Here is a 24,894-nt window from a genome sequence, read left to right as displayed (position 1 = left end):
GGTGTTTGGGGATCCCTTTCAGAGGTGGAGGACAGTGCTGGCCAAGGACAGAATTGCTGCTGGAGATGTAGAACAGCCCTGGCACCCCTGGCCAGCCACACAAGCCCCGCTCTACAAGTTTACGTTCCTTGTGATGGGCACAAGTTTGACTTCACTGTGAAATGCAAAACTTACACAAATCAAACCAGCACCTTCACCCTTAAAATCATGTCTTGAGTTTCCAGGATAAACCTTTATTACACAGGAGAGACTGAATATATTAAACATTTTTGGACACAAGTCAAAGATAAAGAAGAATTTCAGCTGTAGAGTTCAATAGTAAATATGGATATGTCTCTTCAGGAGGTGTTTAACCATGCCTTATGTTACACACTTACCATACAATATCCATACAAGTATCAGTTCCAGAGGTAAGACTCTGTAAGGATTGCAATGCTTTCTCTAGGATAACCTAAATACCCCAACAGCATCTCTGGTTTTTTGATTCACATCTCACTTCATATTAGCTTTATAATCACAGCTATTTTTCCCCTGCAGGAAGACACTGCAAGAGAGCTGCCACCATTTGACCCCTACAGAATACTCTCAGAATCCCGAAAGAAACTCAATCACCTTGTAACTCCAGTTCCTGCAGCAGTGTCCCAACCTGGTGCTGACACCACTCATCCCTCTCTCTCTGCTGTGTTTAAGCTTGCATTTGCTGATCAAACCTACCCCTACACTGCAGCTGTTCTGGTGCTTCTGGTGCTCATTGTCCTGTCCTTGTATCTGCTTTGATGTTGCTGTTCCTGTGTCTTCAGTGGGAGTGCAGTGGTGCTCCCACAATGCAGCTTTTTCTTAGAGTTTCTTCATTGAAGATTTTAGTGTCAGGGGCTTGAAAAAGAAGTTTTTAAATAATCCTGTCAGTACAGGCCTTGTACAGGCAAGTTCTCATCAGCACTCAATAGTTACGGATTCTCTGAACTATTTGTGTTGGCTTCTATTTTAAATGTTGAGATTTTTTTTGTTGTTTGTAACTGAACCTTTTGTTACGACATTAAAAAAGTATTAAATACAATGGAGTATGGTCTTTAATTACTCTGGCATTAGTGTGGGGCTGTCTTTATACTGTGTCAGAAAACTTTTAGTTAAACACTGATGCATTTGCCTTTCCTACTCTAGTTCACTCCTACTCCATGGCTTTCCTTACCTTATTACAATAGGGACATTCACCAAAGATGACATTAAAGCTCTGCCTGCTGGTAGGAAGTCCTTGTAGCCACTGCAACACAAGAAGTGGTTTTAAAGTCTCATTGGTTTCATCTCCAATTTAAGAAACATCTATTAATTACCAGAGTTCAGCTGATGAACATCTGACAGGGTACATGCAGTCAGCCTGTGGTTCCCTTTCCCAGAGAGCTGATGTAGGAATTGGGGGTGACAGGACACACGACTGCCACAATGTTCCTCATGGGCTCTTAGTGCAGAATGTAAGTGGCAGTGCTTGTTGTGCAGAAGGTGCCAGCCAGCTGCTGGCAGCTGTGCCCCATGTCCCTTTACCTCATAGAGACAGGCCTGGTGGAAGGGCTGCCCACATGTGCATGCAGAAGGTGCCAGCCAGCTGCTGGCAGCTGTGCCCCATGTCCCTTTACCTCATAGAGACAGGCCTGGTGGAAGGGCTGCCCACAGCGGGGATCGTCGCACACGTGGTCGGGCGCGCTGCCCTCCAGCCGGTAGGCGTAGCAGATCCCACAGTCCTTGGCAAAGTCCTGCAACAACAGCAGGGCTGAAAGGCAGGCCTGGGCTGCTCACACACAAACAGCTTCACCTCTGGTTTTGCTTTTGCAGTTTTTGTTGGCTGGAATTACTGGTTTTTTGCCTTTAAGACATTCATGTTTATGTCACAATGGCTTAGAGTGACACTGGGTTCCAAGTGTGCAAGGCTTGACTGGGTTATATTTCATCCCTTACTGAATTACATCTCATTCAACAAGTATTTTCATACTTTTGGGTGCTTTTTGTTTATTAACCACTATGATTTGTCATTAGACACAGATCAGATCTTAATTTAGAAGCTTCCTGAGTGAAAGCAAAGCTCGTAATCCAGTGTTAAAGCATTGTCAAAAATTGGTTCCCAGTTTGTTTGAAATGCACCAGTATTTGGATGGCCTCTTGTCCCCTCTAAGCAGCTCCACCTAATTAGAACTGAAGTCATCAACATCCATAACAGAATGTTTGGATTTTCCACATCTCATTAGCCACTCTGGAACATCCTCTTTTCCTTTTAATAGTGGAGCCTGTTATGAATGCCCTCACTGCTATGAAGGCCACAGGGAAGTGTGCACCTCTAATCAAAGGTTAACAAGCTCTGACAACTGTTGCTTGAAGTTCAGAAGTCCTTGTGACAATGAATTAATCCAATTACCTCTCAAAAGTCCCTGATTGTCCCTGGCTCTTAGAAAAAGTGACCATTTAAATGTGACTTATTCAGCAATAACGACTGATCATTAACCAAAACCAACTTACGCTTTTTTCCAACACAGCACGAGATGGAAACTCAATTCCTAGGAGCTCTCTCAAGTTCTGTAACAAACTGACTTCTGGGTCCCTGTAGGTGGGAGAGTGGAGAGAAAAATCCACCTGAGGAATGGCAACACCATTTGGGTTTCCAGCCTGCTTTACCAGGGACACTCACCACAAGTGCATGTTGTTGTTGAGTTTGGTTCTCAGGGGGTTCACTTCTGCAAACAGACAGGAATGATGGCATCACCCCAGTGAACCTCCCAGGCTCCAGGTGGGGATTGGGCTCAGAGATCTGAGTCCAGAGGAGAAACCAGTGGAATTTGCTGCCTTACCATGATCTGCTCCAAGGAAATAACACTCTGGAAGCATGTTTGGGTGGCGAGGATCAACCTCTATGTTCACTGAGACATTGTTCCCTGCAAGGAGAAAGCAAGGCCATGGGGAAGCTTTGCAGTCAAGGATTTGAAAAGGGAACCATTTTTAAAGGCAGTTTTAAATTGGTTCACTCCGGCTGGGTTTTGTTAGGATAAATAATAGCAAAGTTGGGGGGTGTCCAAATGACTGTACAAAATATCAGTATATGGCAAATACTTAATTTCCACAAACTGTAATTAAAAGTAGCAACTGATTAATTAAACCTGTCAGGCTTGTGTTTCTTTCTTTTAGACTTGGCTTAACCTTTACACTTATTCAGAAAGAAACATAATCAACCCAAGCTAGATGACAACATCCATCCAAAATCTTGGTGAAAATTTAAAGGTAGAGACATGTAACTTACTAATTCATTTTCATCTTTTATAGTCAAAAAGAGAAGCCCAACCCCAATATTAAGCAGCAGAAGTCAGTCCCCTCCCCAGCAAATTCCAGGACTGAGACAACAAAGCTGTATTTTTGAAACAGCAAATATTTGGCTTTACAAGACCCCCCAGCATCCCTGGAAGGGGATGTTCCTCAGAGGGAAGCAGCTCCAAAACATCACAGCAGAGTCTTCTCTGAACAAGGCCAGGTAAAACCCAACCTTTTCTGTAATTAAAGCTGTGTTAAGCTCTCATCCTGGAAGAGGTGGGAATGAATGAAATCAAAGTTCAGTGGTAGCTGAAGGTTCTCTGTGCCTGATAACAAAAGGCTCAAAGCCCTGTCCCTCCTCTGCTCAGCTGCTCCAAGGCACTTTTTGAGGCTTTTCTTCCCTTTTCCTCGGCCTGTGGCAAAGGGCAGCAGGACCAGGACAAAGCCCCTCTGATTGCACACAAAGTGGTGTCTGACCCACACCATTCCAGCCACTTGCTGAACTTTTCCTGTCCTTCCCTCCAGCTCCTTCCTCCCTCCCTCTACAGCTGTCAGGGACAACGTGGGTCCACTCTGTATTCTCACATTTCAATTTGCTATTGGTGATGTGGATTTAGTATAATTATAAAATTCCTTATCCTATGTATGTTAAGACCTTAAAATGCCAGACATCAGCATATAAACTGAGGTACATTTTACAACTGAGTTCTTGACAGGGAAGCCTCATTTCTTTTTATTTCTGTTCTTTCCTCCTTTAACACCCTTTTTCCCCTTGGGCTGCACTCTAAAATTCCTTCCACTCCAGGACAGGATGAATCTAAAGTTTAAAACTCTGGAATTTGTGATTGAGGTAAGGGCTTCGTCTAAGCTGTTTTTTTTACAAATACTGATTTTTCTAAGGTTAACATGTAAGTGCTCAGCTTGACAGTTCCATGTTCTTAATTCACAAATACACAAAGTTTTCCTGCAGAAATTTTCATTTATCTGACACCAGAAAGTTGTAATGAATTTCCCAAACAGGATCAGCATTCTGTTATGGAAAATTATTTTTTTTTAATATGCAAAAGAAAAGTTCTAACTTAGGTTTTAAGTGCTGCTTTTCCTTTCCCAAACCCAAAGAAGCACCATCTGATGAGACAAGCAGAACAAACCAGCTCCCTGAGTTTTACTTCTCAAATCCACTGTTTCCCTTTAAATCTTTTCCTACCTATTGCAATTCTCCTGCTTGTAGCGCTCCGTGTGGGATTTTCTGGCTCCAACACCCACGTCTTCCCATCGATTTCATCAAGGGCATCCCAGAACTCCTTCAGCGACTCCAGTGCTGCCAGGAACTGGTTGTAAATGTCTATTAAGGAGTTCTAAGAAAACCAGAAATTTAAACAGATGTCATTGGGTTTCCACCAGCAGCCTGAGAGTATATTTTAAAACCAATTTATTCATTTAAGGAGTGTTGAAATCCATGTGTGTGTCCCAGTGTATCACCATAGCATTAAACATGGAATATTACCTAACAACCTGATCATTATCTCAAAATTAAGCAGTACAAAAACAGGTGCTTAAGATCAGCTTTCAAACCCTGTAAATAAGGCACAAAAAGGAGAAACCATCTAATAAGCAGAGGATTACACGTGGGGGATTTCAATATTTGAGAGTGGATTACATGGAATCAGAAATATCTTTCATTAGACAGGACAATATATAGGATAGCAATGCTAAAGAAATCTTTTGAAATTATCAGTGGGCAAAAAGAAGTCACCATTTCCCCAGGAAAAGACTTCTGCAAGAAGAGAAAAAACACTTCGTGGTCAAGGGAATCCTTTGCAGGTGCAGATGCCCATTGAGGGACAGATTTCAAATATTTTGAGGTTCAAAAGAAAAAGCAAATTAAACATTATTTTCTCAGACAGGTATTTTTCTATGAATTAAACAAAATACAGAAGGAACGGTTTCCTTTAATCTGTAGTGATTATATTTTTCCTTTCTCACCGGGACAAAGAGCAGCAAATTATCTGAGTGTTCTCAGATGAAGAAATAGAATTTTTCTACATAATAACTTTTTATATTTTGTGCATGTGTATTTTAGAAAGAAACGGTGTAGCTTGGAAATAAAATGCTACATTTTTTCCTGCTGTTGTTAAATTATATTAAAGTAGGAAAGCACCTAAGCAGAGAAGTGTGAATTCTGCCAATCTCAAAATGTAACGCTTATTATCTTTAAAAGCATTTTGTTACTTTTATAATACCTGAAGTGATATAATAGTGTCAGTCACTTAACCACATCTTAGAGTATAGTATCTTCATCTTAAGTACTATTATTTCCAGTATTTTAATAATTTTCACACAGTCCTGAAATGTGATCTTTTGTGCTCTGATGACACTTAAATTAATAGCATAATTTTCTGGTACTTGCAACAGTTGCTTTCCATTTTGATTTTTTACATTTTTCTATATCACATACAGATAAATCCTCTAATAATCATTTTTATCTTTATCTTCTGGGAATTCAAAGGGTTTCACTAGAAAAAAGAAACATCAAGGGATTATAACCCACAGATAAGTTTTAAAATCCAATTAATTTTAATACTAATTGTAATTTTTCAATGATGTTCCTTAAAAAGGTAGTTAAATCTTTTTCTTTTTTTTTCTACACTGTTCATTTGATCTTATTTGCATGCTTCACTGATGTTGCCAGCTGTCTCCTGCTCTACACGTAAATGCATCTATAGCTATTTAAATACATCACCTGCTTGTCATGCAAACCATGAAAACTCCAAGATTCCTTTTTATTTGATTACCAACTAATTTTTGGTCGCTGCCCAGCACTTTTAGAACAGCCTGAGATCACACTTTTCTTTGGTCTAAATTACACCAAGACCATTGTTAATAATGTCAAACAGCACAACTCTGTTCCCTGGCCCCCCTTGTACAAATGAATTAAAATTTGTGTGAAATATGTCAAAATTCCTTGGAAAACAAGACATTCCTCATTCAGGCTGTCAGTGCTGCTCACTCTCACAAAGCCAAACTGGTTCCTCCATCCTCCATAACCACCCTGGCTTTGGTGGGTCCCAGGAACTGTGACCCCAATGTCACCTCTGTTATCAGATCCATGGATCCCACATCCATTCCCACCACAGACTTTGTCCAGGGAAAATCAGATACTCTGAACCTCCAAGGGGAACACACCTTCTCTTTCACCAGGAAAGGATCATGAGGTTTCTCAACCTCTTTATTTCCATTTCTGTCCTCTGCACTCTCATCTCCCCCTCATCACCAGGACCTCTTCATGCCAATTCCTTTCTTCTTTCAATTCAAACATTCTCCCAAGCCCACCCTTACTGCCCATACACCATTCCCTCCAATCAAAGGAATAAGAAAAAATGGGAAAAAAATCTCACTCTACTCTTGGTTCTAATTTCTAGAGCCACAGAGGCTGGGAAGAATAAAGACAAAATCTCGAGTCTGTGCCTGCCAAAAAACCAATGAAGCCTTTCAGGAACTTCTAAGAAGTGCTGTAACCTATATGGCTGTTCTGCCAAATTTCAAGCATCTGCTCCAAATCCTGGATGAACTAAATAGTGATCAAATGGTAGTAAAAAAAGATCCAATTAAGATAAATACAGAACAACTGATTGCAACTTATTTTTCAAAAACAGATAAAAATGTAATCTTTATTTTGATATTTTTTGGCTAAAATTCTTCCTAACAGAAAATTTGCTTATCCAAAATTAAAACAACTGCAAAGCCCCCTAATAAGAAAGGTGGAATAGCCTAAACTATAGGTACCATTACCTTCTTGCCCTTCATGAATTAATAAATAAAATACAATTTAATAAAGCAAACAGTCATTAAATGGAAAAGGGATCACCTAAAGAATTTATGATTCTGTAGATTTGTTTGGAAACAGTTCTTCATCAACAGCAGTTTAACAATTTCCCCTCTCCTTAACAGAAATCAAGCCAAGACACAAGCCTGAAATCTTTATAAAGTGTCTTGTCAACCATCTCCATTTTCTGCATTTACAGCTGGTGCCTGTGAAGTTCCTTTGCCAAGAAAAAGCACAATTACGATGCTTTTTATTGTGTTTTCATCTAAATAACCCAAGAATAATCTCATTCCCAGCAGTCCACCTTCTGCACCTTGCATTCCTGTTTCCTTGCTGGCTGCTGCACGACCTCATTAGTCATTAATTTCCACTCCCATGACCTTCATGTAGCCAGCCAGGTGGGCAGTGGTCAGTCTGGAAACCTCACCCTGACAGGAGACACCCTGATTCTGCAGAACTGCACTTCCAGCGTGTGCTAAAACTGGAGAGAGCACATTTATCTGCTTCTTTAGAAAAAGGCTATAACAGAAATAAGTAGATGTTCTTGCACTTGTCATTGAGAAGCACTCTGCATTTATTTGGCACTTAGAGCAGGAGCAGCAGCAGCAGCATTGCCCTTGGTGCTGATTTCTTACTACTCTAAAACGTCTCCTCTGAGCCAGAATCCACTGGCTGTTGCTGCTCATGCTGTGAGACACCTGCACTGGCTACTGGGCTTGTCATGACGCACAAAACCCCACCATCTTCAGCTTGACATTGTGCAAGTTATAATTATTCATCCAAATGAATATGTCAGAGCAGCAGCAGCAGACCTCTCATCAGAGCAAAAGAAAAATACATCAAAACATTATCAACCCAGCAGGAAGACAGGGACCATAAGGAAAATTACCCATTTTTAATATGGATGCCATAAAGCCATGTCTATTATTATACGGAAGGGGAAAAAAAAAAGAAGGGAAAAAAAAAAACCAACAACCCCTCAAGTTTAAAATCCATGAGCCTGAAATAGGCAGCAGCACACACAAGGGGTGGGAAAGAAAAATCAATTACCTGCAATCTATTTATATTTTCTTTCATAGGAGTTTATATTCTAATGGTGCCATTGCACCAATTTAGTTAAGCCTTGTCAATTTATCCTTTAAAGGCGTAATATTAAAAGTTTAAGACCAATTGGTACCAAAACACCACGTTATTTCACTAGAGAAGAGGTGTAGCCTGTTCTTTTTCCCTTTTAGGAACCAAAATTTTCATGCACTTGAGTACCTGCTGAATTCTGCTGCCAGTGGTGTTGCAGCATTATCTAAGCTTAACCCATATTTTATCACGGCGTGAGGGCTGCTCGCCACAGTGATTCCCACACATTTGGAAAATAAACACAATTTACACAATTACCAAAGCCATTTGTCCCCACAAGTGTTGGGTTCATGTCACCCCCACACAAAAGGTCAATTTGCAAAAGCTGCTGTACAGCTGAAGCGTTTCTGTCTGCTGGTATTTGGTTCAGGATTAGAGCAGGCTCTTTGCAGCTGGGATTATTTAATGATTTCAGAACAGGCTCTTCCCTTACACACAAACACCTTTTGTTCATGTTCTCAAATAGTCCCCAGGTAATTCTAACTGGAAGAAGATTTTAAGCATCAGAGTGTTGTATTTTTAAGAGGGGATTTTTCCTTGGCTGTAGTGCCAGTATCAGTATATCCACCCCCATTTTTAACTTGTCAAAGGCTGCTCCATGTCAGGTTTTTCCAGAACATTTTATTAAAACACAAGTTCATCTTTAAAATTACTAACAGTAAACACAGAGAAGGAGTCACTGTCAGGGATGCTTGATATGTTAATTTGAGGCAACATAAATTGCAAGGCTGTAAATTAATAAAACACTGTTCAAAATATGTATTTAGTTTGAGGTTAAAAACAGCACTTGAAATCCTGGCCAGAATGTAGGGACTCCAGTAAAATTCAAGGGAAAAACATTTATTTAAACTGCTCCAAACCATATCAGAGAATCAAAACCTAAACTTACATAAATAAATACATTTTTCATTTGCAGTGGTTGATCTTTGCAGTTGTTTCCTCTCAATATTAGTGGGCCTGAGGTAACACACAGAACCTTGAGTTGTGCAGAAAAATTATATGCCCAGCTTAAATTCATCCTGCTGCAACCTCCCAGCCATGTTCCCCATGTAAGTTGTTATTTATTGCTGGGTAGAAACCCTTGTGAGAGTTAAAATTACAGGTGCAATCATTTATGTAAAAACTATTTTCTCAATTTAATGAAATATGAATTATTTCCCATATTCAAATTAGCTTGTATCTGAGCAGTGACATTTAAATTCATTTAGTAAAGCACACATGCACTATTCAGGAAGAAAGGTACATGAAATAATGTGAAACACCCACAAAAGACAGTGTAGTTCTTCATAGCAGCAATAGCAGTTAAACTAAGAAATTAGAATTTCATTAAATACTTTCCTAGATTGATTATAACTGGAAAAGTTTTATTAAGTTATGAAAGCTCTATATGATAACAAACTGGGGAAAACTCTATAGGACAACCAACTCCTCTTTTCAATGTCTGTCAGCTTTAGAGGGTGTTTCTTTTCTAGAAACAATAATTTTTTCTACATTTCACTTTCTTTGCACTTTCCCACCATAATTCCTGGAGAATTGTTTGTCACATGAACAGCTTAAAAAAAAAACCCCAACCAGTACATACAACATGCAAGATAAATCTCATGGCAAGGAAGATATTTAAGGTACTGTGATAAGGAATATGGAATTCAGTGCTATTACATTTTTATGAGCATGTACAGAAATAAAATGCACACAGGGAGAAAAGCTGGAGTTAAAAACCAAAGCCAAGCCCTTGTTACCACCCCTCCATTGCATATGTATTTTTATTTAAAAAAGCTGCCTAGTCCAGCAGTTACCTGTGGCATCCAGGAAACAGCAAATGGAACAGGAAAATCCACAAGGCAGTCTGGTGGTTCTGTGGGATACTGAGGGAGGGAAGGAAAAAACAGTTTGGGATTTTTTTCTCTTAGTGATTTAAAGTCAGACTGATACTCAGCTGCCAAATTTGATAACAAAATATGAGCACTTCAAGCATCTTGAGAACTTGGCTCTGAGAGGAAACAGTATGTAAAGAATTTTCAGGAATAATTATGAATGTTAATTATCATTTAAAGAAGAAAGCTACATGTAAATGTTTTATTTATCAGTATTTAGTAAAGGCAGGAGAATCCCAATTTTCTGTGTTCAGTGGTCACAAAGGAACATTAAAGAAACCTTAGGAAACAAAGCATGAAATATTTTTTTAAAATTTCTCCTCAATTATACATACTAGAAACCAAAGTTTAAAAATCAAACACCCCTTCCATGAGTCAATAACTAATTTTCATTTAAGCTGAACTATTTGTTCTGAATGGTAACATTTTGTTTTTTAAAACTGAAAGTAATGCAGAGTACTCAACTATTAAGAAAGAAATGAGTGAACATAGACCAAAATAAATAAAACAAAACTTGATCCAAATTAAGAGACAACAATAAGAAAAATTTTTAAAAGACTGTATTAAAAAAGAAGCTATAAAATGTTTGATGACTCCATGACATCTTAGCTTATTACAGTTACAATCAAATGTGTGTGTCAGAAGTTATCCTATTTTTCTTAGGCCAATTTAAGCAACTATTAAATACAATATTTATATTGGTTTTCTGAGCATGCAGCTAACTTTATCTAGAGAAAGCATTTTCATAGCCCTTGCCAGATCATTCAGATAATTACCAAAGTGTCTTAATTACTACACATCAGGCAAATCCTTCCAGTGGCCTGTTTGAAGCCTTGGGGTCTGAAATGCTCCTGCACGGATCTTAATCAAAGAAACAGCATAACAGAAATAAACACACTTTTATTAAAGCCTCTTATCAGAAGAAATGCCTTCCCAAAAAAGACTTCAGCCAAGTCTCCTCAAATGCAGTGTCTGTGTGTATGAAGGCAAATCAAATCCCCAGAACAGTATTTCACACACAAATTTTGTCTGGCAAGTTTAAATGCCAGACATGGTTTACAAAGGACAAGAAATTGATCCTTCATCATGAAAAATACTTGAAAACAAAATGAAAAAAATGAAAAAGAAAAAGGATGATTACTTATTAAAACAGACAAGTCTGATAATCTAATCTTTTTGTTACATATATCTTTAATTGTTAGATGGTGTTTTTTCTGCTATGAGGAGTATTCTGCAATTTTATTACTATCAAATGAGGAATATTCAGCTATTTTATTACTATCAAAAAACCCCACAAGTTTGCACAAGGACAGAAATTGGGAATCTCCGTTCCCTCAGGACTCTGCTAAGTTAATGCTGAACAGAATCAGCCAATGCACCAGTGTCAGTGTGACCATGGCAGCTGCTTGAGAAAAATGAATGTTTCACTGTAATTTGTTCTGCATTTTTATACTTTCAAATAGTTAAAATATTTTACTTCTATTGTCCTAAGAGCAAAAAGCCTTAGGGCAACAGGTTGCACCAAATTTCTAGTGTCACACAAAGCATATTTATCCCTTATAAACAACACAACCTGGTTCCTCTCCTTGCACATTAAATAGCCCATAATTGCACTTCCATCAGTGTATTTAATAATGGACTGACTAGCAAATTAATTATGCAGTCATTACTCTCTGCATGTAGGACAGTTTTACTCTTTCTAAAAATCCACTGGAGCAACACTCATTCCCAAACAATATTTTTCCCCTACAAAGGTAAAGCTTGTTCATGTTATGTAAGACTAAAAAAATTTTAAAAAACCTCCTGGTTTGTAAAGGAATACAGGATGCCTGTCAAGGTGGGATTACATCCTACAATTCCATGTCCCTCTTTGTGCTTTCAAGATTATAACTTGAGCTGATGGACCACAGATAGTCCCAAACAACATCCAGACACTTTTAGATTCCTTTTTCCCCTGGACTGATTTTCTGAAGACAACAATTATTGCCAGGCAATTGTCACCACACAGCCTGAATATTCACAGTCTCTGGTGGGAGATTTATGCCTTGAAATGAGACATTCTATGAAGAAATGTAGTAATTTGAGTTCAGTGATAAGTACCAGGAAGAATTAAATTTTTTCTCTTTCTGCAAATGCCATGGGTTTGATTTGCAAGTACTGTCAAAATGAGACATTTATTTAGACTAAAAAGAAATAATTTTTCTGACTGACTTCAGTTTTTCATAAATCTTTACATCTCTGACTTAAACAGCAAGACTTGTTAATAACCAACCCAACATCCTCTAATTCTTGTTCTGTGCACAGTCTCTGGATGGAGTGATAATGAAGGAAAGTCTCCCAGATGGCTTTGTCAGTAATCCAGTAAAATGAGTACAATATCAAAGTGTTTTTCATGTGATGCACAGATGCATCTTACAGATAACCATAATCCAATATTAATTTTAAATATAGCTAGTCTGAAAACTCAAGAAAAAAAAATTAACTGACCTATTACCTTGCAGAACAGACACACCAGCAAGCAAACCAATCCTCTAAAATCCTAATGAATTAAGAAAAATCAATATATTGCAAGGAAGCCTCAAGATATCTTTTCCCACATCAATTTACCTTTGCATTTAACTTGAGAGTGATGAGATGCTGCCGACCACAAGAGTCTTCAGCTTTTAACTTGACTGTGCTCAGCCCAGTGTCCACATAGGCCACTCTGGAAGAGAGAAGAAAACTCTGAGAGCCCTGCAGTTCACAATACCCTGATTAGTCTGTTACAAATATTAATCAGAAGGAGCCCTATATGCCAAGCATTTCTGCTGCTGCAGATTTACTGCTGTTAATACACCAGGCTGGTGCTTAATGCAGCCATATATCTCAGGGTTATTTACAGAGTGTGTCAGGGCTCATGCTGTGGTCAGTGAGCACCGGGTTGCATTTTCCATCAGCGGAACCTCTGACACACACAGCGTGTTCCTGTCAGCCTCTGCTTATGTACACATTAAACTTCCTGTCAAATCTGTGATCCATTTCTGCAGTTTCTTACTCTATCAGACTTTTATGCTCTTGATTTGCTTTTCTCTTCAATGAAGTTCTCTTTTATTATCAATACTATTATTGTGGGAAATTCAGTGCATATTGGTTCATATTCCAAAATTGATTTTCTGCAGAAAATAGTACCTGAACAGGTACAAAATGAGTTATTTATGATGATTTGCCTTCATTTCATGACAGTTTTACACTGTATTCATGCACCCTAGCAAGCAGAAAGTATATACTAAATGTGAAAAAGAAGTTTTAAAACTTCTGACTCTTTGCTTAAGATGTCACTGGTTCATGTCTCCCACCACAATGAAGATGGATACAATTGTAAAATATATTGTTCTCTACAGGTGGATTCTGCTTAGTAGCATCAACAATTGCCAAAAAGGTTCAAACCTCCCCATATATTATATTTACCAGTAAACTGGGCATGTGGATATTCTGGCATTTTTACTATGTCATTCCTGTGTAAAGATAAAAAGCAGTCCAAGGTAATTGCCCAACTTATCACCCAGACTGATGGAAAGGCCTAACACAGTTCAGAGGGAGCATGTGCTTGCTGGCCTAAGCAACATTTATTTTTTTAAACCACCACATACTAGAAAAATCATGTGGCTCTCGCAAGTGAAGCTGGCAACAGAGTTGTAGAGGCCTGTGGAAGAAAAAGCAGATGTACCCTAAAGGGTTGTACACCCCTAGGAAGGAAGTGAAAAGAAGAAAATTGTCTACAAAAATGAAATAGCCTCAATAGGAGGGAACTGAAAAACACTCATGGAAAAAGCAGTAGCGGTAATAAGAAGAGAGAGAGACGTTATTTCATGTTTAATGCTGATTAATGCAATATTAAAGAGACCTGCAGATTTCTGGGAGCATTTCTCCACAACAGCTGAAAGAAAAGACAAGTCTTGATAAAATGTAATTCAACTGGAGCCAGTTAAACTTGATATACTTGGAAAAAATTAGAGGATTCTTCCTTCAACTGGGGGGAAAAACATCATTACTCCTGCTTTGTTCCAACTTTACCTCAAAAGTGTATCAGAGTTCTATAAAGATGAGAAACCACCTCTATAGCACCCCTCCATCTGCTGCTTCCTGGACTGGGGGGTTCCTAAAGCAGCAGCTAAGGCCCAGTATGGATACTGCAGTGAAAAATGCAGCAGTGTCCACAGCAAAGCACAACTGCTGCCTGCAAAGAGCCACAGCAAAGGAAAACAAAAATGAAATTATTAAATTAAAATTAATGGGATGATACCAAGGTGTCTGGGATTTTACCTGTTCTGACAATCATCTTGTTTGGACCACTTCAATCTCGATTTATAAGATAAGGATGGATTTTTTAGTTTAAAGTCACACTTTTTGTATAACCATATAAAGATTTGTGTACATAGGTAACATTTCACTTATACAGACTTTTGTTCCTCTGTAGGCTCTGTCATTTTATCACAGAAAAAAGATTAAAAAAGGAATAAAAAGAATTAGCATAAAGATGGAAAGCCTTAGGTAAATCTCTGAAGTCCAGCATAACACACAAATGACTGAGAGCACAGGAGCAGGCAGGATTCCCTGGAAATGGAGAAGGCAAGAGAAGAAGATACTTTGTATGAAATAAATGGGAAAGTATCAGGCATAAGAGCTTTGAGACAACATGGACTTAAGAGATACTGGCAACATTTTTGAATCCCCGTGAGGGTTATAGGAGGTTTTTTATAGTTGATAATTTGCCTTCCACTGCCACTGGCTCAACCAGCTTGAATAAGGGGAAGTATTAGAAGAGCCTTTCCTGTAACTTTACTCCTGCAGTAGTATCTCTCGCTCCCCAGTTCAAATCTTTCAACTTTTTTTTTTTTCTCAGTTAGATTTGGGTGCAGTCAGCTCCCAGCATGACCCAAAACTTGCTAGGAATGAGTAAATCTGGGGTACACAACAAGCAAGGGTTTTTCCTAAGAAAAATCCTTAACTAAAGCTCAAGGTGTGAGCAGTGATTGCTCCTTGCTGGCAGCACCAAACCAGACAGCTCTGCTCAAAGATGACTGCAGGATGTTCTTAACTGCCATGCAAATAAAGCATCACCTACAACTCAAAACCAGCCTCAGTTAAGAGGCTTCCTTAGAGAGCCACTTCAGTGCTAAAAGCACTCTGGAATCAAAGGTGTGACTAGCTAATGGACTCCACATGGCCTGTCCAGGTTATTCTTCTTCCAAGCCAGAGCAAACCTGATGTGATTCCCTATGTGCAGCACAGTCCCTTGATCAGGGACTGATTTCCCCAAACCTTCTTCAAGATTTTGGGGTTTGTTTTTTTTTCACTGGTGTTTTGTTTTTTATCCATTTTGGGAGAGCAAACACAATTGAAAATTTACTTCTCATGTGTTTAGGAAATTTTACCTAATATTCTCAGACTCGACTCTGTGAAATTTGAGTATGGCACAATTTCGTATTAGCAATGGCAACCACTGACAAAAGCTTCAGCTGATTTCTCAAGGGTGCTTTCAATCTTTAAATAAAAGTGGGCCTTGAAATTCCCACTCAGTGTTAATCACATGTTGTTTATCTATATAGAAATCAGGTGGGAAAACTCAAAACTATTCTTACACCTAAGGCTTCTTTATTTCATTTAGCACAAGATACACCTGTTCAAGTTTTGGGTTGAGACTTTTCATATTCTCCCCTCCACTCATGAATTTTTTGGGTAGATTTAACTTTCTGTGGAATAAATAATAAATTCCTCTAAGAAGACCCTTGTGCTGAAAGAGCAGGTTCTTTAGAAGTTATTGTGCTAATTCTAAAAAAAGTAGGAAATGTTTTTATGAAAGCATAAAGGTAAATGATGATCAACCATAGGGTTAGTCACAACCAGCTGTACAAAATAGGGAAAAGAGAGCTATAAATATTAACATTAAATATGTTTAATATACCAGTAGTTTATAGGTCAAAGAAGAAATGATTTCTTAGTAGTGTATCACCTTTCAGCTCAGTTATTTGAGACAGAAAATATGCCTAGAGTTGATACAGGTTTTTTGGGTGTTTTTAATTTAAAAACAAAGCAAAATCAGTTTCTGAATAGGGTAAATGAACAGAACAAGTACATTGGATGTGTTCAGCTCACAAATACAAAAGAGGAACAGATATTCTAAAGATGATGTTTGTTAAGAACTAAAACAATCACACCTATTCCAGCCCAGTATTTCTAGATCTCTGACAAGGCAGGAGTAGTATTCTGGAGGCCTTGGAATGTGCAGGTCTTGTGTGTTCTTTAAAGCAATTTCCTGTTTAAAAGAACATTAAAAACATCATTAAGAGCAATTTCAATATTTTTGCATCTATTTAGCCATGTGATTTTTGCAATTCATTTGGAAATATTAAGCTTATGTAAAATTAACTGTACACTGCATTTGTTTTGTTATAGCCTCCAGCTAAAGCAGACAAAGAAGCTGTTTGGTAAATTACTTCAGATACTGGTAATGAAAACATCTGCAATTTAAAAAAACCCCACAGATGTTGACAACGGAGTCTTCAGATGCAAATATCAAATGTGCCTCTTTTTCAGCTAATAAATCTGAAGTCAAGCATCTTGACTGAAAGAACATTTCAAAGGAAGGTTCTATTAAGCCCACAGCTGTCTCCTGGGCTCCACTGCCACAAAAGACAACACATCTATGATATTCCCCATATTTATATATATATATATATATACTTTATATAGCAATCAAAAAACAAAATCAGTTTCTCAGTTTTAACAACACAGGATCCCTTGGAGTAAGTTTTGGTGCAGACACTCTTCAAGAATGCAGTAATGTTTCAAAAAGAACTTTTTATCAAAAAGTTAATGTTACTGTGAAAAATAAGCCCTAACCATGTTGTGTTGTGCTACTTGTTCTTTGAAAGTGCATTTGAGCTAAAATTATGCTTACAGAACACATACATTGATGACATTTAAAGTTATTAATAATTTAAATGAAAATATAATTTTTAAGACAAGTTTAACAATAATTCTTGCCCAGGTCTCCTTTACTGTTGTCAGTGTTTTCACTCTCTGCAGTAACTGAGAACCACTATTTTGCTATTTTGAATGAACTATACTTTGACTGCATTCTCATTGTCTGAGTGCTTGTGTAGGCAGGCAAATAGATTGGAACAACTATTATAAAGCTTTCCAAAACAGACATTCTTATTTAGGTCTATTCCAAGCATAGCAGAGCAGCAGTGTAATGCCAGGAGGAATTTCTGCTGTGGTTTTGAAGAATACTTCCTGTGTTTTATTCCTCAAGTAAAGTAGGTTGGATGAAGTATTCATCAGCAAGAATGCTCACAGAAAAATGTTTTACTAATAGATAAGAATTCCCAGTTACATGTTGATTAAAGGTTTGCTACTCTTCAACCCCAGACCTGAAAAACTTTTAGAAGAAGAATAAACAGCAGCCTCTGAAATATTAGGGGAAAAAAAAAGCTTCTGCATTTATTTGTCAAATTGTTAGTCAGCTGAAAGCACCTTCAGCAATCCACTGACTTCATAGCCCATTGTATAATTACAGGCCTGCTTTACCATCTAGACAATAACAGGAATTCCAAGAATATCACTGTAAAGAGGATGGCTCTACACTGAGATTCCTTGCTGGGTTTTAAATTTTTATAGCACTCCAACTTCCAAAGAATAAAGTCACTTAAATCCTAAAGGATATTTATACAGCTATTACATGAACAGCATAAATACAAAATCACCTCTTCTTAATAAATAAATAAAAAAGAGCTATATATCTACGGGACAGTAATCTATAAAACACTGAAAGTGAAACCCAAAGCTCTAAGAGCATCCCATGTCCCACACACATATTCTGCCACTCACCAAAACAGTTTTCAGCTCCACCATAAAGCTGACAAGGTCTGGGCAGCTGTGCAGCCGCTGGAGGAAAGAGAGGATTAGCTAATTTTCTGCAACTTCTGGTGCTTCAGCCCAACTGTTTCTCTGGTATTGTCAAACCAAACATAAAAAAAGACCAAGTGCATTCCACATGTTTAAATTACAGAAGAGAAATTCCAGGAAACTTAACTGAGAATGAAACATCCTCTGGCAGCACTCATTTATGGATGTATTGAGATACAGTGTCTCAAGCAGCACCTGTGGCAAAGGCTCCTCCTTGGAAACAAAGTATTCCTTGGGACTTCAAACACTCTGCATCCTCACTCCAAAGCTTCCTTTGGATACTGAGATGCAATTTAGACCCCAAGAATGAACTGAGTCTATTAATAATTAACGTGAATTCTCTCCTTTGCATTGTGAACAACTTGTAAAAAAGTAAATACATTTTTAAAAAAGACAAAATCTGTTCTAATTGAGAGACTAAAGAAAAATTCCAGTAAAATGTCATAAGTAATTTATTAAAAATTGTTCTAGCCTGATCTCAAAACAAAGAAGTGTAAAGGTTGAATAAAAATAAATATTTACTAAATTCTATCCATTTCTCATTATATTTACTTGTAAATCCTCAGACATTTAAAAATAAATCTTGGCTCTAGGGTGAAAGGAAGATTCTTTAACCCTTTTAGAATAGGTGTGCAAGCACAAGATGTCACAGAATCATTAGATTTCAAAGATTTTTTCATTAGATATCAAAGATTTAAGACTATTTAGTAGTAATAATAATAATAATAATAATAATAATAATAATAATAATAATAATAATAATAATAATAATAATAAGTGGTTTTAAACTTGTATACCTGCTTCAAAACGTGCCGGTAGCTGTGCAGGATCCTCTTCAGCCGCCAGCTGCACTCTATCCTGGACAAACAGAGTTTGTGCACATTTCAAACTCACACTACATCATCTTTCAAAGGCAGAAAGCTTTCTAAACACAACAGCTTTTCTTGGAGAAAAACAAAGGAAGGAAACAATACTTAAAACTCTGTTCAAAGTTACTCAAAACTTCCAAATGTCACCATGCTAAAGCCCATTAAAAATTAAGCATCAACCTGCAAAAGCCTGCTCCGTGCTGAAAACAACAACATCATTCTTGCAAGCGAGTGTAACTTCATAAAATACACTAATATTTAAAAGTGATAACCTGCAAATGTCAAAGTTACCTGTAATGCAGTTTTAATTACCCAGCCTAGAATGCAATAAAGCCATGGAATGCCACATCTGCTCCCAGTTTGGGGCTGGCCTAGGCAGAGCTGTGGAATACAAAGTTAAAGCTCATCCACGTACATGGATTTGCCTCTTTCACCCACTTCCCACAGACTGCTGGGATAAACACAGAAATGAGAACAGGGCTGGCTTCTAAAGAAAGTTGGGTCATACCAATTAATAGAAACAGCCAACAGAAAATGAAGTTAAAAAGCTCTGTTAACCATCATTGCTTAAATTGCTTACATAATTGCTTAAATTTACAACTTTGCACTGAATTAGCTGTTTCCCAAATGGTGACATAGAAATGATCTATAAATACAAATTATATAAAATATATAATTTTTTCCCAAGTACATTGCTTCATATATGTAAATACAACCAATTAATTACAACATGTTTCAAAGTTAATTAACAACTAAATATTTTGATATAGGCAGTGCTTATTGTCAGCATTTATTACCACTGATGCTGTGCAATTTTGTTGCAAGGTTAAGCTGAAACCGGAGAGAATTAATTAATAACACTGATATTGGAAAAAATAATAACTCATTTTCATATCCATTATTGTTTTTATCAATATTAATTTTGTTACATTACACTTTTAGAAATTAGTAGCATAAATTCTCTTACCTGGCATTTTTCAATTGCAAATCCACTGGTAGCAGTATCCTGATGTGGAAGTTTCTACCCTTGAAAAGAAGTATTTAGTTAATAGGAAGGTGAGAAAAGAAAAATATTAGACACTTGTGGGAAGGATTCCTCATCAGATCAGCTACTAAGAAAGAAAATTTGTCTTTTCTGTCTTTCAGGAATATTATTCAGAATCTCTTTCCTTAGGGATAAAAAAGCAGTATGAGTGACAGGCACAAATAATGTTGATTTTAATTCTGAAGCTGAAGTACTCTTGACCTTTAATTCACAATATTCAGTAAAAACTCTTCAGTACATCACATTTCATAAAGCAAACATAACACCTTTCAAGAGAAAAATAAACCTTATCCAAATCTGGACAAGACAAAAACATATAATTTAATCCAAAGCATGCTACTGTACATGAAAGTTTGTCTCCAACTCCAGTAAGACAAAACAGATGCTTATCATAAAAGCAACTACACTAAAAAGAACCTTGGGCACTGATCCACAGCACATTTCAGCAGAGTTTTACAAACTGTAAACAAAAGCAGCCCCAAGTACATAAATTTAATTTTTTTTTCTTGTCAGTGCAATCCACATGAGGCAGCTTCTAAATACCCCCTACTTGTATTTTCATTCCTTATTGAGGTTCTCCCTCTACTTTAATAAAACTGAAATAAAGTCAGTGAAGCCTCAAAGCAAAGGGGGCAGATAAGTTATCCTAAAACTTTTATTCCAGATCCTACCCCAGCTCAGGACACCTTGAAGTTGGGGTACTGGGTCCCCAGCACAAGCAAGACATGGACATGCTGGAGTTAATCCAGGGAGGAGCTCTGAGGGTGACCAAAAGCTCAAAGCATCTCTCACGCCAGGAGAGCCCGAGGGAGCTTGGACTATTTAGCCTGGAGAAAAGAGGGATCATGGATGACTACAGAAGGTACAGCCAGATCTGAGTGACACACACTGACAGGTGACAGAAATACAGGAAGTATCATCTAAATGGAATGGAAAAAAACCCCTTAAATAGTTAAGGGGGGATCAGAAACTGGAAGAAGCCATATAAGAGGTTGCACGCTCTTGGTCGGAGATATTCACAACGCGGCTGCAAATGGTCCAAAGCAACCACTTAAGGCAGAGGACCTCCAGACGTTTCTTTCAATCTCAATGTCAATTACATTTTTGACAATGCTAGTGGACACAGCCCACGTCTTTTGCCATCTACTTAGAGGAGTAAAGCCCCACGCTATTTCTAAATTAAAATGCACCCGTTCAGAGCTCTTTGTATGTGATATTTTAAGGAGCCACAGCTGCACAGTGTCAGTGCAGGCAAAGCCGGGCTCCTCACGCTGCCTCAGGCGCTGTTCTGCCCCTGCACCGCGCTTTCCACACCCCGAAGGACGATGCAGCCGCTTCAGCTGAAGCCTCAAAAGTAAATGAAAGGAAAACACCCATCACCAGTCATTTATGTCAACTTTTACCACAGGCCATGAACGCGGGCACATTCAGCCTTGCCCCAAAATCACTTTTGTCAGCACAACTAACCCAGCCCAGAAGGCAGCAGGAAACCATTCCCGGGGCAAACCCGCGGGACGGCGGCGGGAAACGGCACTCCCCAATTCACATTGCCGGCGGCTCAGTCAGGAACCCCGGCAGGCTGAACCCCTCAGAGCCGGCAGGGCGGGAAACGCTTCCCCCTCAGAGCCAGGCGCGGCACGGCGGGAAGCGGTCTCCCTCCCAAGACCCGGCAGAGCGGGAAGCACCCTCCCTCCACCTCAGAGTAAGGTCCGCCGGCCGAGCGGCGCCCGGGCCGCGGTACCTGGGCCGTGACAAAGCCCTCGTAGGCGGTGCCGTGGCGGTCCTGCGGCAGCAGCAGCGGGCATTGCCGGAGCAGAGCCCGCGGCCCGGCCATGTTCCCGCCCGGCGCCGCCGCCGTCGTTCGAACGCGCGGCCCCGCCCCTGTCCGCGGGCGGCGCACGCGCCTGAGGGGAAGAGAGGCAAGGGGCGGGCGCGTGAGGGGCGGCGCGCCACGCTGAGGGGAGCGCACCTGAGGGGACGAGCATAACACTGAGGGGAGGAGCGCACCTAAGAGGAGAGCACCCGAGGAGAGGAGCACACCTGAGGGGGGAGTACACCCCAGAGGAGGGTTGTGTCGCTGAAGGGAGCACACCTGAGGAGGGGGGAGCGTACCTGAGGGGTGAGGTGCCGCTGAGGGGAGCGCACCTGAGGGGGAGCACACCTGAGGTGAGGGTTGTGTCGCTGAGGGGAGTGCACTTGAGGAGAGGGAAGCTCACCTGAGGGGGGAAGCACACCTGAGGTGAGGGTTGTGCCGCTAAGAGGAGTACCCCTGAGGGGACGAACACACCTGAGGGGACAAGCGTGTCACTGAGGGGAGGAGCACACCTGAGAGGAGGATTGTGTGGTTGAGGGGAGTACACCTGAGGGAGGGAGCACACTTGAGGGGACAAGCGTGTCACTGATGAGAGGAGTGCACCTGAGAGGAGGGTTGCGTGGCTGAGGGGAGTACAGGTGAGGAGGGGGCAGCCTACCTGAGGGGTTAGATGCCACTGAGGGGAGTGCACCTGAGGGGGAGCACACCTGAGGTGAGGATTGTGTCGCTGAGGGGAGTGCACCTGAGGGGGGGAACACACCTGAGGGGACAGGCGTGTCACTGAGGGGAGGAGAGCACCTTAAAGGAGGGTTGTGTCACTGAGGGGAGCGCCTCTGAGGGGGGAGCACACCTGAGGGAAAAGCACACCTGAGGTGAGGGTTGTGTCGCTGAGGGGAGTACACCTGATGGGGGGAACACACCTGAGGGGACAAGCGTGTCACTGAGGGGAGGAGCGCACCTGAGAGGAGGATTGTGTGGCTGAGGGGAGCACAGCTGAGGAGGGGGGAGCACACCTGAGGTGAGGATTGTGTCGCTGAGGGGAGTACACCTGATGGGGGGAACACACCTGAGGGGACAAGCGTGTCACTGAGGGGAGGAGCGCACCTGAGAGGAGGATTGTGTGGCTGAGGGGAGCACAGCTGAGGAGGGGGGAGCACACCTGAGGTGAGGATTGTGTCGCTGAGGGGAGAACACCTGAGGAGGGGGAAGCTCAGCTGAGGAGGGGGGGAGCACACCTGAGGTGAGGATTGTGTCGCTGAGGGGAGCACACCTGAGGAGGGGGAAGCTCAGCTGAGGAGGGGGGGAGCACACCTGAGGGGAGGAACGCACTCGAGGGGTGACGTTCGTGCCACTGAGGGGAGCGCAACTGTGGAGAAGCAAACACCTGAGGGGAGAAGCACAGTGCGCTGAGGGATGAGAACCCTCAGGGGAGGCACGCATGTCCCGAGGACGGGAAACCCTGAGGGAGAGCCCCCCGCGGCTTCCAGAGTCTCAAGGAGCAGCCCTGTTTTTTCGCACAGCAAGGACGGGCTCCTGCTACTTTGAGGAGCGTCTTTTCCAGAGTGCTGAAGGAGCACGGCTGCCCTAGAGCAGAGCCGGGGATTCTTCACTCTTTAGCACATCCTGAGGAGACTGGATTAAGTAAGGAGTAAGCTGTTAAGTAAGGATTAATATTATGTAAGGGTCATAGTAAGGGTCATTAATATTAAATAAGGGTCAGCTGACTGGGTCATGGAGATTTTTGTGCCACCCAGGGCAAGGGGTTATTCGATTTATGCATTCTTTTCTAGTGGTCAACATTTCCTACCATAACACTTTTAGGGCCATAATAGCTCTTCTGCCCTCTCACACAGGTACTGGGATAAAAACCTTCCTTTCTCGGTGGGTTGCTGCCAGAACATGGCAGCCACAGTATGTGGGAAAGCCTGAGGAGAGAAACTTAAAACTTTGGGGGGTTTTGCATTTTGGGGGTGTTTTGGAGGGCATTGAAACTTCACACATCACTGAGGCTGAGCATCATGCAAGAGTCAATTTCCACACAAATAGGCATGTTTAAGAAAGAAAACACTGATTTTTGCCTAATTAGATGATGGTAAGATTTTCAGGGATATGTGCTACTAAATATGTATTCTCACCAGTGTTTAACTTTTTTATACCTTGGAAGTGTCACTGGTGATTTCCATACTTCCAGCAAACTATCAGTGCCTCCGAGAAAGAAAGATTTGGTTCTGTGTAACAATGTTGCTTTACTCACCCTTTTCTGCTCCGGAAAACCTCGGACAAGATCGTTAGCAAGGCAAGAAACACTTTCTAAACATATGCACCATCAGGTTTAAATACCACGGCGTTCAGCCCTTGTGTAGTTTGCTCCCCTGAAGCTGTTCCTGTGCATTTCACTACCCAGCATGGCTCACCACGAGCAGTTAATCCAGTGTTTCATAGCAATTTGTATCCCTCGTGTTATCTATTAATTTAATTTTGACCAAAACATTTCTGCTCTTGAGCTGTTTGCTCTCAGTATGCATGGCACTAGAAATTACCTTATTTAATTGTGAAGTAGCTCTGTACTTTACCAGGTCCACTGATCATTTCTTAATAGCATCAAGTGCAAAACTGAAGGCAGGGGGTTTTTTCTTCTTTTTTTTGGCCATGCTTATCTGAATCTCTGGCATTAAAAAAATGTGAAGTCCCTTTAGCCAAGTGCATTTATAGAGTAATGCATCTAAATAAAAATACTGTAAGATCAGAAGCATAAAATATTCTACTACTGGAGTCCAGAAAACATTAATCATTATCTTACACTGCATGTGCTGCACACTTTGAAACTTTGTAAAAAAAATGCAATTACTTGAAGCATCATGTTACTTTCAGCTGGCATGCAGACCAGCATTTTTAAAGCAGCAAAATTGAAAAACAAGATCAGTGAGAAGTTGGACAGCACTGCTCCTCAAGGGAAGGGAGCACTGATCTGATCTTTCAGCCACAGGCCACATAGACCAATTTAATTACAATTATTGTTTGCCCGAAGAATCATAATGGAGTATGTTATTAATTACTTGTCCACTCAAATATCATATTCAGCCAGTTAAGCCATC

General features: G+C 40.2%; 2 protein-coding genes across 5 annotated transcripts in view; one reads left to right on the top strand and one right to left on the bottom strand.

Annotated features, from left to right (window-relative positions):
• The window catches only part of VRK2 (VRK serine/threonine kinase 2), a 38,765-nt gene extending 37,752 nt beyond the window's left edge, over positions 1-1,013 (top strand). For 3 of the 4 annotated variants that reach the window (XM_058800789.1, XM_058800787.1, XM_058800786.1), the window contains one exon: positions 538-1,013. In XM_058800789.1, coding sequence (XP_058656772.1) covers positions 538-777 — 240 coding nt within the window. In that variant the 3' untranslated portion in view covers positions 778-1,013. The remainder of the gene's footprint in view (positions 1-537) is intronic. The other variant, XM_058800790.1, reaches the window with a different exon arrangement.
• Positions 223-23,239, bottom strand: FANCL (FA complementation group L). The gene is made up of 16 exons (XM_058802887.1): positions 23,035-23,239; positions 22,099-22,202; positions 21,728-21,955; positions 19,909-19,967; positions 18,870-18,930; positions 17,995-18,051; positions 16,320-16,417; positions 12,730-12,826; positions 10,045-10,113; positions 4,496-4,646; positions 2,835-2,918; positions 2,675-2,720; positions 2,506-2,587; positions 1,632-1,748; positions 1,190-1,261; positions 223-873 (listed from the first exon to the last, which is right to left on the bottom strand). The coding sequence occupies exons 1-16, from the start codon at positions 23,237-23,239 to the stop codon at positions 838-840; spliced, it is 1,566 nt and encodes a 521-aa protein (XP_058658870.1). The 3' UTR covers positions 223-837.
• Between the last annotated feature and the right edge of the window lie 1,655 nt (positions 23,240-24,894).

The sequence above is a fragment of the Ammospiza caudacuta genome, chromosome 3 (genome assembly GCF_027887145.1).
Source record: "Ammospiza caudacuta isolate bAmmCau1 chromosome 3, bAmmCau1.pri, whole genome shotgun sequence".
In the NCBI taxonomy this organism is placed as follows: domain Eukaryota; kingdom Metazoa; phylum Chordata; class Aves; order Passeriformes; family Passerellidae; genus Ammospiza; species Ammospiza caudacuta.
The sequence above is the reverse complement of the archived record's forward strand: the minus strand, read 5'-3'. Positions and strand labels throughout refer to the sequence as shown.

Bases quoted from the DNA above. Each gene is read 5' to 3' on its own strand.
- FANCL (XM_058802887.1), bottom strand. From the start codon at position 23,239: ATGCGTGCCTCCCCTGAGGGTTCTCATCCCTCAGCGCACTGTGCTTCT. The intron at 22,203-23,034 runs GTGTGCTCCCCC...TTCCCCCCTCAG, and splicing joins CGACACAATCCTCACCTCAG to GTGAGCTTCCCTCTCCTCAA. The intron at 2,721-2,834 runs GTAAGGCAGCAA...GTCTGTTTGCAG, and splicing joins TTTCCTTGGAGCAGATCATG to AAGTGAACCCCCTGAGAACC.